The 13,582-nt window shown below is 37.2% G+C and overlaps 1 protein-coding gene across 1 annotated transcript in view; it reads right to left on the bottom strand.

The window, feature by feature from the left end:
• Positions 1 to 6,051: 6,051 nt before the first annotated feature.
• The window catches only part of LOC107293524 (transmembrane protein 245), an 86,518-nt gene continuing 78,987 nt past the window's right edge, over positions 6,052 to 13,582 (bottom strand). Inside the window, exons 8-10 of the mRNA XM_015822678.1 lie at positions 9,404 to 9,578; positions 8,546 to 8,728; positions 6,052 to 6,317 (exon numbers count right to left, since the gene is read on the bottom strand). Coding sequence (XP_015678164.1) covers positions 8,578 to 8,728; positions 9,404 to 9,578 — 326 coding nt within the window. The 3' untranslated portion in view covers positions 6,052 to 6,317; positions 8,546 to 8,577. The remainder of the gene's footprint in view (positions 6,318 to 8,545; positions 8,729 to 9,403; positions 9,579 to 13,582) is intronic.

The raw sequence follows: 13,582 nt of genomic DNA on the forward strand, positions 1-13,582 counted from the left end.
TTTATGTGAATTATGAATCCAAGTGTTGGAGGTGTGGACATCCAGATGCAACTTTTTTTCATATGTGGTGGACTTGTAAGGTTATTAAGGCCTTTTGGATACAATTGTGGTGGAACTTACAGCAAATCTTTAAAAAAAGGATTATTTTTCTCCCACAGTTGTTTCTTTTAGGTATTGTGCAAGATTTAGATGCAAAAGATATAAATTTGATGCTTTATTGTTTAACCGCTGCTCGTTTGCTGATAGCCCAAAATTGGAAGAGCCCAATTCTGCCTACAATGGAAGACTGGAGATTGAAAGTTTCGAATCTTGCTGAAATGGCAAAGATTTCGGCTTATTTGAAGAATTACTTGAATGAACAATTTTTATCAATATGGAGAAGATGGATTGTTTATATTCAACAGAAGCATAGAGTGGTAGAATACAACTTAGGTTTTTAGATTTTTTGTATTTTGTTTACTCTTTCTATCTTTTTATGTAGATTAAGATATTTTGTGGAGTTAGAGATATTAGTATTTGTTTACTTATATATGAATATTATCCTGGGATTAGGTTTGGGAAGTCCGGGGGGGGTGGGGGACTTTATTTGCTTATCTATGCTTATGATTGTTTTTTATGATGAAAAATAATAAAATTTCTTTGGAAAAAAAAAAGTCCTCTTTTTTACACTTACATTTCCAACATTTATTTGACATCCCTTTATACATTCTAGATAACTTATCTGGTGTTAAATACCAGTGGTACATCATCTTATAAAATTTTTCTTTTAAATTATAATTTAAAATTTAATGTGAATTTTAAGTTTTTCATCCACATATTCTCCCATTGTTCCAGCATCACATTATATCCAAAGTTCCTTGCCCACTGAATCATACAATGTTTTACATGTTCACTTTCCAAATTCAATTTCAATATTTTATAAATCTTAGCGATAATATGTTCATCACTATCACACAATAAGATTTCCATTTAATTTTAACAAAGTCAAACCCATAACTCTTTTTATCTAGTTTGAATCTTTCTTTCAGTTGTTGATATGTAAACCAATAACAGATTTAGCCCTTTGATTCTATCTCTTCCTTCGACTTGATGGTAGGGTCACCAGAGTTGAAAAGTATTGTTTTATCATAAATCCATCAGTCCAGCTTTATCACAATTTCTTTTCTAAAAAAGGCTTCCTGGGGGGACACCCAAAGAGGCAACTTTATGGAAATCCTTGTTTTATATTTATTCCAAACTCTTAGTATCGCACGTCTAACAAAGTGATTGTTAAAATCAATATTAACTTTAATTTATCATACCACAAATAAACGTGCCATCCAAACCTTAATTCATGACCCTCTAAATCAAGCAGATTTCAAATCTGGTAAATCCAAACCCCCTCTTTCCTTAGCATCTTGCAAAATAGCTTATATCTAATTCTTGGTTTTTATGCCCCTTGCCATATGGACATGGAGATATCCCTTTGCCATTGTTTAAATGGAGTATCAGTTGCAAGTATTGATAATGTCTAGTACAGAAAAAGCATCTTTGGTAAAACATTTATTTTAATTACAGAGATTCTACCCAATAGTGATAAATGCAGTTTGTCCCATCTTTGTAAGTCCTTTTTGATATCATTCCAAAGAGTCACATAGCTGTTTTGAAACTATTTTCTATTTGTGTTTGTCAATATAATCCCCAAAAAATTTTCTCAACCTTAAAACCTGACTTTTTAATCAATATATCATTATCCTGAAATGACATATTCTTAGTCAGCATTGTTATTTTCTATTTATTTATTTTAAAACCTGCTAAAGCCCCAAACTCATTTAACTTCTTCATCTATATTATTTTTTGGATCTTGCAGGAATATAACCAGATCATCAGCAAATGCCCTCAATTTATAAGCTTCTTTTTTATGTTTATACCCATTATTTTCTTATCTTGCCTAATATCTCTATTCAAAATTTCCAATACCAAGATAAACAGCAGAGGAGACAAGGGACATCCTTGTCTCATGCCCTTTTGAATTTCACATGAGTTAGTTAAGTCATCATTAATGACAATTTTTGCTTGCTGTAATGTGTAAACAGCTTTAACTCCTGGAATAAAATTATCTCCAAAATCCATTTTTTCCAACACTTTAAACATAAAAACCCAATTTAGATTGTCAAAGGCCTTCTCTGCATCTAAGAATATTAGAGCTGCCTGTTTCTCATTATGATATGTAAGTATTCAATTATGTTCCAAACAATCCTAACATTATCCCTTAGCTGTCTTTTTGGCAGAAAGCCAGACTGGTATTCATATATATATTCTTATAAGATCTTCTTTAGTCTTTGTGTCAAAACTACAGCAAAGAGTTTATAGTCTTTATTTAATAATAAAATTGATCTGTAATTCCTTGTCTTTGTGGCATCTTGGCCCTCCTTCGGTAACAACACAATATTGCTTCCTTCCACGTTTGGGGTATTTCCCCCCGCCCCGTAATGTTTCATTCATTATATCCTTTAGTGGCCGAAGAAGTTCATCCTCAAAATACCGGTACTTATAACATTGGCTTGTAAGGCCATCTAGGTCTGGAGCTTTACCTGATCTCATTTTTTAAATATCTTCTGATATCTCAAAAGTAGTTATTGGGTCATTCATAAGTTGTCTCTGGGTTTGTGATAATTTAGGCAACTGTTGTCTTAAAAGATATACATCTATTCTAGACATGACTAACTCCTGTTTTTTATATAAATTGGAATAAAAGTTGAAACAACTTTTTAATAAGTTCGTTGTCCATTATTACATTGTTACCTTCACAGGTTTTCTTAATCATTCTCTTTTCCCTTTCCTTTCTTCTTTTATATCTCAACCATCTTCCTGGTTTATTTGCAAACTCAAAGTGTCTTTTTTCACATACTTCAATTTTGTTTCTATTTCTTGTATTGTTAATATGGACAGTTGTTGCTGTAGCAGTTTAATTTAATGTAAAATTTTAGAGTCCATGTCTTTTGCAGTTCGATTTCTTTCTGTCTGAATCTTTTGCATCTTTTCCTGAAGTTTTTTCCTCTCTAATTGATTATACTATATAAAATAACAGCTTTACTAGCATCCAACACAGTCATTAAACTTGTCCCTTTATCTAAAGCAGGGGTATCAAACTGCTGGCCCGCAGGCCAGATGCATCATGCCACCCCATTACCTGCAATGGGGAAAAAGTCACAATACATCACGACACGTCACATGATATTGCAAGTTTGACACACATGATCTAAATTATTATCAAAATGCTCAAATAATTTCTTTTTACAATCTTTTCCTTTTGCAGAATAGATTTATTTAGTCTCCATCTAAAGTGCAAACTCCTTTCTCTAAGTACTAAAAGCACTCGATTATGGTCAGAAAAAGATTTAGGTAGAATATCAACTTTTAAAATTATATTTGCAAGTTTTTAAAAAATCCATATCATATTAATCCTTGAAAAAGATTTTTGTCTTTCTGAGAAAAAAAGTATACTCTCTATCAGAGCCATTTTTATTCTCCATGAGTATTAGTACTAAATTGTCCATCATCTTGAAAAAGGTCTTGGTAATTTAGAGACATTTTGGACTCTCATACACATTGAGGGGAAATCTAGTACCTAGTAGCATGGAAAGACTTTCCTCACTCAGAGACCGAATGGGTCAATTTCTAACACATTAAGGCCTCCAGATGGCTTTAAAAATTCCATGAACCATACCCAGGTAAATCTAAATTGTATGCTAATTGGATATTCTGTGTATCTCTTCCTCTCCTCTTCTTTTTCCTTTGCAGGATACTCTATCAAGGGGGGCAGAATGTCAGGTCTGCTTGGTGCGGCTTGGCACTTCACAAGCATCCTGCCATCAAAAGTTAGAAAGGGGAGGGGTAGGACAGATGGGCAATAAAGCTGTGTCTATACGTGATTGGAAATAGGGAGGGAAGAATGATAGATGATGAAAACCAGAGAAGCTCAGCACCAATTTGCATCAGATTCCAAGGCCAGGCACCCTAAGTGCCTATTACGCCAAAACATCTCTGTGTTCCAATTGGCTGAAGATAGACTGGTCTTTCTTTGTCCTACATGTTCTTGGATCAGGTGCAGAAGGCAGTTCCTCTTCTTCCTCACTGACTGGCTGCAGTTGCATGCTTTCCCTGCCTGAAGCCTCAGCCAAATCCTACATAGACAGCTGCTCAGAGCCATCAATCAACTCAGCTCCTGATGTGACAAGAACTGGTTTCATCCTCCCCCAATCTGACATTTTGAGAGGTATCTGGGGAATCGTCCAGGGAAGTAATCACAATTCTCCACATAAGTTATAACACTAGGCAAAGAAAATCCAATTAAACAAATGAGTCAAAAACATTATACAGATTCCTTTATTTACTGACAAAAATTATTTAAAACTACCTATTTCTGTGTGGCAAAAGTATGTGAACCCATACGATTATTTGTTCATTTAAAGGAGAAATTAAGATTTCAATCATGGGATAGTCCTCAGGTATGAGTGTGAGACATTCTTTTCCGTTTGTGTGGAAAACGGATCACATTTTAGGTCGTATTTATGCAGAAATATCAATGATTCAAAAGGTTTAACAAACTTTTTGAATGCATCCTTTAATAATATATTTAATCCACTGTCAGAGGAAAAAAACACATAAAATGTTATTTTTTTGGTTAAAGAACTGTTTATAGGTGTTTTTTCTTTTTAATAATGTATGTATCACTATTACTGCTACTCTTGTGTTTTGCTCTTTTTTTGTGGTATTATTAATTAAAAAGCAACAAAAAATAAAAAAGGGTAAAAATAAACCCAAAATTTAAGGACTCATATTTTAAATCAGTCTTTTAATTCCTGAATAGTAGAAAGCTTTTAATAGAAATACTTTATAAAATAAATAAAATAATACTTAAAATACAGAATCCAGAAGGAAACAAGACAGTATTTGCAGCTTGACACAAATATTGTGAAAAATGAAAATTAAACAATTTAAAAACTAGAAATGCAACACATCCTTTTTAAGTAATGTGATAATTATATGGTATTGTTCAGTTTGGAATATACTCTATACAGAATTGTAATCATATATTTAAACTATACAGAATTGTAATCATATATTTAAACTTTTAAAAGTTTACTAATACAGGTAGTCCTCGACTACTCTTTATTGCAATAAATAGTAAGAAATTGTGTAGTGCTCCCTTTTCTATCAATTGTATCAAACATTCAAAAGGTTTCACAAACTTTTAAGCATCACTGTGTAAATGAGTCCTTTAATAATATATTTAAGTCCTAAGTTAGGCAGAGCTGGACAGATAGAACAGCTGTCAGTAAGTACCACTGAATTGTATCTAGTCATCTGATCAAAGTGTATTAAAGGGGCAAAATGACTGAACATTTTTTTTTTTACAATTTTTTACAATAGATAACTGCATTAACAGCAGATATTTTTTTAACAATTTTGATCTTAATCCCTTCAAATAATGTTCTAGAACAGCTGTCCCCAATCTTTGTGGCTTAGTGGCCCGGCTGGGGAGAGAACTGGGCCACATGAGAGGCGGGCTGGAGCATGTGCACACGCAGCTCAACTTGTGCAAGAATAAAGAGAAGCCTCCTTCAGGTTTCTCCATACCAAAAGCCTTTGCAAAGGGACAGAAGGCCTGAAACAGAGTAAGATCACTTCCCCAAAGCCCTTCGTCCATTTGCAAAAGTTTTTGGCGCAGAGAAGAGAAGCCTTTAGGGGCATGGTCTCATACTCCTTTACACTCATTGAGGCTGCCTAACGCTTTAAAAGTGGATCTGGTGTCCTGTGCAATCAGCCTCAGTGAGTCAACAAAACTGAGCAAGGCCCACTCCCACTCGTCTCACTGCTCCCCATGTTTGGAGCAGCAGAAAGAGGTGATTTGGCAGCCCATTTGTGGGATAGGAAGAGGGGAACTGGGCTGCCTCTTGTGCGGTCCTGTTATGAATAGGCCACAGCCTGGTACTGGGCCGCAGCATGGGAGTTGGGGACCCTGTCCTAGAACTTGATTTATTTTTAAAAAAATTTGGTGTCTTCTCACAAAATTCTTGAAGGCTTTAATAGATTTTAACAAGCCTGCTTTGTAAATCCAAGACAGGAAAATTATTCAGATCACTCTCTTGATTTGTACTCTGTATATCCATTTTAATTATTAAAACCATCAAGTTTCTTCATATTCTTCAATATGTCCAATGTTAAAATATTTTGCTTCATTCTGTATTAATTGAATTGATTGAAGATTGAAGGCAACTCACCCGGTATTTTCAGACTTGTCAATCCAAAGTTTCTTAATAGCTAAAAAGTAACTAACAAACAATTTAGGAAAATGAATAGAAAAGTAAGTGTCCGGAGAAAAGTCTTTGCAGCTCTTGCTCAATGGCCTTGAAACGGAGATGAGCACCACCCCCTATAGTCAGCAATGGCTAGTGGAGTAAAATCTGCAGGGATTTGTTTTTTAATCTCATTGATGTGTACTTGAAAAAGTCATAGAATTTATAAATGTGAAATAATTAGCAGAAAGGATATCAATTTACAAATTATTTCATCTGAATAATTTTGCATCTTTATCTTTTTCAATTTATTTTTATTTATTATTTCCTTTTAAACATTTTTTCAAGTCACATAAGCACTAAATATAGAAATTACATAAGAAAAAATCCATATTTTGACAATGTCATTACTAGACTAATTTTTATTATAGTGAGGGAAAAAATTATTTGATTCCCTGCTGATTTTGTTTGCCCACTGACAAGCCTATAATTTTAATGGTAGGTTAATTTTAACAGTGAGAGACAGAATAACAACAACAAAAAATCCAGAAAAATGTATTTAAAAAAAGTTATAAATTGATTTGCATTTTAATGAGTGAAATAAGTATTTCACCACTTCACAAAACATGTCTTGATGCTTGGTGGCAAAACTCTTGTTGGCAATCACAGAGGTCAGATGTTTCTTGTAGTTGGCCTCCAGGTTTGCATACATCTCAGGAGGGATTTTGTCCTACTCCTCTTTGCAGATCCTCTCCAAGTCATTAAAGTTTCGAGGCTGACATTTGGCAGTTTGAACCTTCAGCTCCCTCCACAGATTTTCTATGGGATTAAGGTCTGGAGACCAGCTAGGCCACTCCAGGACCTTCATGTGCTTCTTCCTGAGCCATTCCTTTGTTGCCTTGGCCATGTGTTTTGGGTCATTGTCATGCTGGAATACTCATCCATGACTCATTTTCAATGCCCTGGCTGAGGGAAAGAAGTTCTCACCCAAGATTTGATGGTACATGGCTCCATCCATCGCACCATTGATGCGAAAAAAACACCCCCAAAGCATAATGTGTCCACCTCCGTGTTTGATGATGGGGATGGTGTTCTTGGGGTCATAGGCAGCATTCCTCCTCCAAACACAGCGAGTTGAATTGATGCCAAAGAGCTCAATTTTGGTTTCATCTGAGCACAACACTTTGATCCAGTTCTCCTCTGAATCATTCAGATGTTCATTGGCAAACTTCAGTTGGGCCTGTACATGTGCTTTCTTGAGCACTGCGGGCACTGCAGGATTTCAGTCCTTCATGGTGTAGTGTGTGACCAATTGTTTTCTTGGTGACTATGGTCCCAGTTGCATTGAGATCATTGACAAGATCCTCCCGTGTAGTTCTGGGCTGATTCCTCACCATTCTCATGAACTCCACGAGGTGAGATCTTGCATGGAGCCCCAGACCGAGGGAGTTTGACAGTTATTTTGTGTTTGTTCCATTTTTGAATAATCGGATCAACTGTTCTTACCAAACTGCTTGGCGATGGTCTTGTAGCCCATTCCAGCCTTGTGTAGGTCTACAATCTTGTTCCTGACATCCTTGGACAGTTCTTGGCCATGGTGGAGAGTTTGGAATCGATTGATTGCTTCTGTGGACATATGTCTTTTATACAGGTAACACGCTGAGATTAGGAGCACTCCCTTTAAAAGAGTGCTCCTACTGTCAGCTCATTACCTGTATAAAAGAGACCTGGGAGCCAGAAATCTTGCTGATTGATAGGGGGTCAAAATACTTATTTCACTCATTAAAATGTAAATCAATTTATAACTTTTTTGAAATGCTTTTTTCTGGATTTTTTGTTATTGTTATTTTGTCTCTCACTGTTAAAATAAACCTACCATTAAAATTATAGACTGATCATTTCCTTGTCAATGGGCAAATGTACAAAATCAGCAGTGGATCAAATAATTTTCCCCCTTACTGTAGTTTTATTATTATTTCCTTAATAGGAAATCTGAAATTTATCTTTTCATATCTCTCTCTCTCTCTCTCTCTCTCTCTCTCTCTCTCTCTCTCTCTCTCTCTCTCTCTCTCTCTCTCTCTCACTCTCTCCCTGTGTGTGTGTCCACATATCTACTAAATACCTACTAATGTATGCACACATGCTTTAACATGAATATTAATGTAAATAGGTTATTGATTAAATGCATCCCAAAAGTTATATTTTAAAGGCTTCTGTAAGAAAGGCAGGATATAAATCTAACAAATAGATGAATGAATGTTTACCAGTAAATCTTCAAAGGTTGATGCATCTATAATTAATTTGTTGAACTCACAAGCACAGCACTGTAGATATTAGAGGCACCAATAAAAATGCAAAGGAGTATGGGTCCTATGATGGCTCCTTCCAGTCCTAGGTAATATGTTCCACCAGCTATTGCAAGACCTGTCAGATAAGGATGACCTCCTCTGCAATCAAATAATAAATTAAATTACTGCAATGTCATTTAAGAACTATCAGTGGAAAACTGATTTTATATGCTGGGTTATCAGAAGACACAAAAAGCAGGAAGTTAATATCTAATCTAATATCTAATCACAAGCATTATCTAATATTAGATAATCTAATATCTAATCACAAGCAGACACAAAAACATGACTTGTACAGAAAAGAGAAAAATAGAATTTGAAACATGGTAAAGGGTCTAAGTAAGTAATGTTGAAGAAAACTATGAATATTTAAGCCATCCTTCTATTAAGGATTTTTCCCCATGTGTCACATTTGTTCCTGAAGATATGCCAGTGATCAAGGAAGTCAGAACTACTCTATACTTATATTCTGTCCAATGATATTCCTTCCACTGCACACATCAACTATCTATGCTGTCTTTTGTCACACAGAAGAACACTTTATACATTTTATAAATTTTCTATTTCCTGAAAATAACCTAACCCATAACTACTATATGGTTTTGAAAATCATCACAATTTTTAGAGTGGCATCTATGCTTATTTTCTTTTAACATTATGCATAATAAAGATTCCTGTGTTAATATAAATAATTCATCTAAATATTTCTGGATGTTGGCTAATCTGTTACAGAACTTTTTTCAGTATAGTAAAGAAAAAAATTAAAATATTCACCCAGATATATCCAAATAGATTGCTGTATCTACAAAGTAAGTTGGCAATAGATGACAAATGAAGAGAAGCATAGCTTTATATCCTTTTCCTTGAACAAGCCAAAGATCTAGAACTGCAGGTGCGGTTGCCCAATATGTGCCCAAAAATGGAACTACTCCAAGTATAGCAGCCAGAGCTAAGAAGAGATGAAGTTTAAAATTAGAAAGGAAAATGTAACATTTGCAATTAATTATTTAGGAATGTAATTACACAATTATTTTGCAACTATATCTCATACCAATACTTAAATTCAAAGAGAACTTAAATAGAATATAAGAAAGCAAGATAAAAGAGTTTATAATTACTTTGCTTATAAAACAAAATGGGCTAGCATATCTTGAATTTCAGTGCCACTGGATAAGGAATCAAGAATTAAGACATCATAACCTGGTACCAATTACATGAGGAATAGTTATAATGATAGAAATAACAAAATACTCTAAGTTGAATTAGAAGATCATCATTTATATTCAAGGCAGCATTAGAACAAGAATGGTTACCATGGAAAACTCTTGCCCATTCTTCTCCTTTGCAAATCCTCGTGCTTTTGGGTGTTTCTTCAGTTAAAGCAGGAGTCTCCAAACTACAATCCATGGGTTACATCTAGCCCTCTGGAAAGTTTCTTCCAGCCTGCCAGCTCATCCCATATGCTGTGCTCCAATCCTTTCCAAACAGCATAGGAAAAGAAAGCAGGATTGTATTCACCATTTTTCTGATGCTAGAGGTTGTGAGCCAGCTGTGAACCAGTTGAAGGGTTGCTGGATGAAGAAGCATCTTCCTCTTTAATATTTGCACCAATTGGGCAGATTCTTTTATAAATTTCTAAAATTTAGCTAAATAAAATAGTTTTCTTTTCTCATTTGCAATTATTAATTTAATATGAATGAAGGAAATTAATGAAGCTTGGAAGAGTAAACTTCTGGCTCGATGACTGACCTAGATTGGATTAATTTATTATTTCTTCAGAGCATTTGCTAATGTTTGACAGTTTTCTTATATCATTTGTCTGTAAGAATGGTATTGTTTCTTCATAATTGTCACATTTTCTTTTTTGCTGCTGTTATGAATCATATTACACTGAGTGTCATGGTTCCGACAGATGAAACTCTTCAAAGAACTTTGAGGCATTGTTTATCTTAAAGAATCTTTATTCGAGCAGCATAGCATCGGCTGCAGTAACCCAGGGGGTTTCCCTGGAATTCTTTTCATGGTGGCACATACTGTACAACTCCTGGCATAATTTTCCACATCCTGTTTTAATCCCGGCCATCAGAACTGCCGGCGGATGAGATGTAGAGTTTTTAAATATCCAAAGTGTCCAGCCTGTTTTACGTCATGGCTGTGTTTGAGAGCGTTAAGACAGAGGGCTTCTGGCAAGTACAATTTCCCCCCCTTGTAAGCCAAACCATCCCTGCATGTTAGGGAGGATTGATTGTGCTTGAACCATTGACTGGTGAGGAGCTCTTATTTTATTTTCTTTGCCCCAGGGTCATCAGGATTAGGGGCCCTGCGAGGCATTAATTGAGCAGCAGTTTGTGGATTGGAGATAATTGCCTCGTTAATCTCTTCGCGCTGGCTTTTGTACTGGGACAGTCTGGATAGAGCATCAGCTAGGAAGGTTTTCCCTCCCGGAATGTACTTTAGAGTGAAGTTAAACTGATTAAAGTATTGTGCCCAGCGCACCTGTTTTGGGGACAATTTGCAGGAAGTTTTCAGTGCTTCTAGATTTTTGTGATCTGTCCATACTTCAAAAGGCACCTTGTTCCCTTCTAGATAGTGTCTCCAGTTTAATAGAGCCCATCTGATTTTGAAAGCCTCTTTTTCCCAGATTGCCCATCTCCTTTCGCTTTCAGTAATTTTTTTTCGAGGTGTAGGCGCAGGGTTGCAAGGCCCCATTTTTGGTTCTTTTGCAGTAATACAGCTCCGATGGCCATGTCGCTGGCGTCAGCTTGAATTACAAAGGGCTCCCCTGGGCAGGGGTGCTTTAGGACCGGTTCAATAGCAAATAGTCTTTTTAAATTCTCAAAAGCGGTTTGACAGCTCATAGTCCATGCTAGTGGTTGGCCCAGTCGTGGCTTCCCTCCTCCTTTGCCTGTTTTGAGTAGTTCTGTAAGGGGTAGGGCAATCTTGGCAAAGGAGGGGATGAATTGACGGTAGAAGTTGGCAAAACCTAAGAAGCTCTGGAGCTGTTTGCAAGTCTTTGGGGGCTGCCATTCAATTACAGTTTTCACTTTGGCTGGGTGCATTTCAATGCCCTTGTTGGAAATTCTATAGCCAAGATAATCTAATTGGGTCTGGTGAAATTCACATTTTGACAGTTTAACATAAAGCTTGGCATTCAATAGTTTCTTTAACACTTCTCTCACCAGCTTTATATGATCAGTCATATTGGTGCTGTATATCAGGATGTCATCAAGATACACCAGAACCTCTTTATATAAATGATAATGTAGGACTTCATTGATCAACTGCATGAATACGGCTGGGGCCCCCTGTAGTCCAAATGGCATGACTTTGAACTGATAGCTCCCAATGGGGCAGTTGAAGGCAGTTTTCCACTCGTCTCCCTCCTTTATTCTCACCTGGTAATATGCCTCTCTCAGGTCTAATTTAGTGAAGACATTCCCGTTAGCTAGGTGGGTTAGTAAGTCCTTCAGGAGGGGGAGGGGATATTTATTTTCCACACTCACAGTGTTGAGACCCTTATAGTCTACGCAGAGACGAAGAGACCGATTTTTTTTTTCTTTAAACAACACAGGGGCCTCCACCGCAGACTTGGCCCATTCAATGAATCCCCTCACTGGATTTTTATCCACATTATCGCTGCATCTCCTCCATTTTGAGGGACACAGCGTACATTCTCGGTCGTGAGAGTTTGATAGAGCAATCATTGGGTCGGTGAGGAGGCAGGCCATCACATTCTTTCTCACTAAATGCCTCCGCTAGGTCCCGATACTCACTGGGGATGAGTGGTTCACCTGGTGGCAGTAAGGCAGCCATATGCACTTCATCATTAGGTGGGCTACAGTTTCCTATAACATCTGTTGAATCAATGGGGGGTTTAGGCTTTATAGGTAGTTCTCATTCTTTTCTCCCACCAGATAAATGGCTTCCATTTGTCCAACCAGGCTAATCCTAGGATCACAGCCTGTCATTTTTGGAGCCATCAGAAAGTGAATAAACTCCTAGTATTCACCTATTTCTAGGCGTAGGGGCTCAGTTAATTGTGTGACTAAAGTCCTTCCCATCAGGGAGCCATTGGCTTGCTCAAACCTCACAGGTTTGGAGAGCAGTTTTGCCTGTATGCCCATTTTCATGGCAAATGGCAAGCTAATGACACATCGGGAGCATCCAGAATCAACTAGCACTTTTAAATCTACCTGTGCCCTCAACTTAGGGATTATGAGTTTGGCAGGTAGTGAGAAAGGTGGGACCATTGGGTCGTTCTCTCCTTCATCGTCACTGTTGAAAGAGGGTAGAGCGGGGGCGGGTCCAGCCTGAGCCCCGGCGTCCTCCTGTGTGGGAGGTATGATTTGGGTAATGGATTCCTGTATGATCCAGTTGGATTTCTCTCTCGTTGGCTGCTGGGCAGGTTTCTTTCTCACTACTGGTCCTGGTCTATTCTGCTATTGGGAGTAGGGGACTGGGCAATTCGCTGCACGATATCTCTGCTGTCTGCATCGGAAGCACTTGATTGGCGGGCCTGCAGGTGGCTTGGGTCTTTCAGCAGTCATAGCAGTTTGAGGTTTTATTTATTTATTTATTTATTTATTTATCAAATTTATACCCCGCCCTTCTCCTATCGGACTCAGGGCGGCTTACAGCCAGTTAAAACAGATAACTAATACTAAATTTAAAATGTAATTAAAATGAAATATTAATTATTGGCCATTTCTTTTTAAAATTATTTTAAAACCAAATTAAAATACCCCTTAGGCCAATCCTGCTAGCTTAAACAGCCATGTCTTGAGGGCGCGGCGGAAGGAGGGGAGATCCGGAATCACCCGGATCTCTGGGGGTAGTTCGTTCCAAAGGGTGGGGGCTCCAACAGAGAAGGCCCTCCCCCTGGGGGTCGCCAGCCGACACTGTCTGGCTGACGGCACCCTGAGGAGACCCTCTCTGTGGGAGCGTATCGGCCGA

Source organism: Protobothrops mucrosquamatus, unplaced genomic scaffold (genome assembly GCF_001527695.2).
Source record: "Protobothrops mucrosquamatus isolate PMUCROS unplaced genomic scaffold, P.Mucros_1.0 scaffold1640, whole genome shotgun sequence".
Taxonomy (NCBI): domain Eukaryota; kingdom Metazoa; phylum Chordata; class Lepidosauria; order Squamata; family Viperidae; genus Protobothrops; species Protobothrops mucrosquamatus.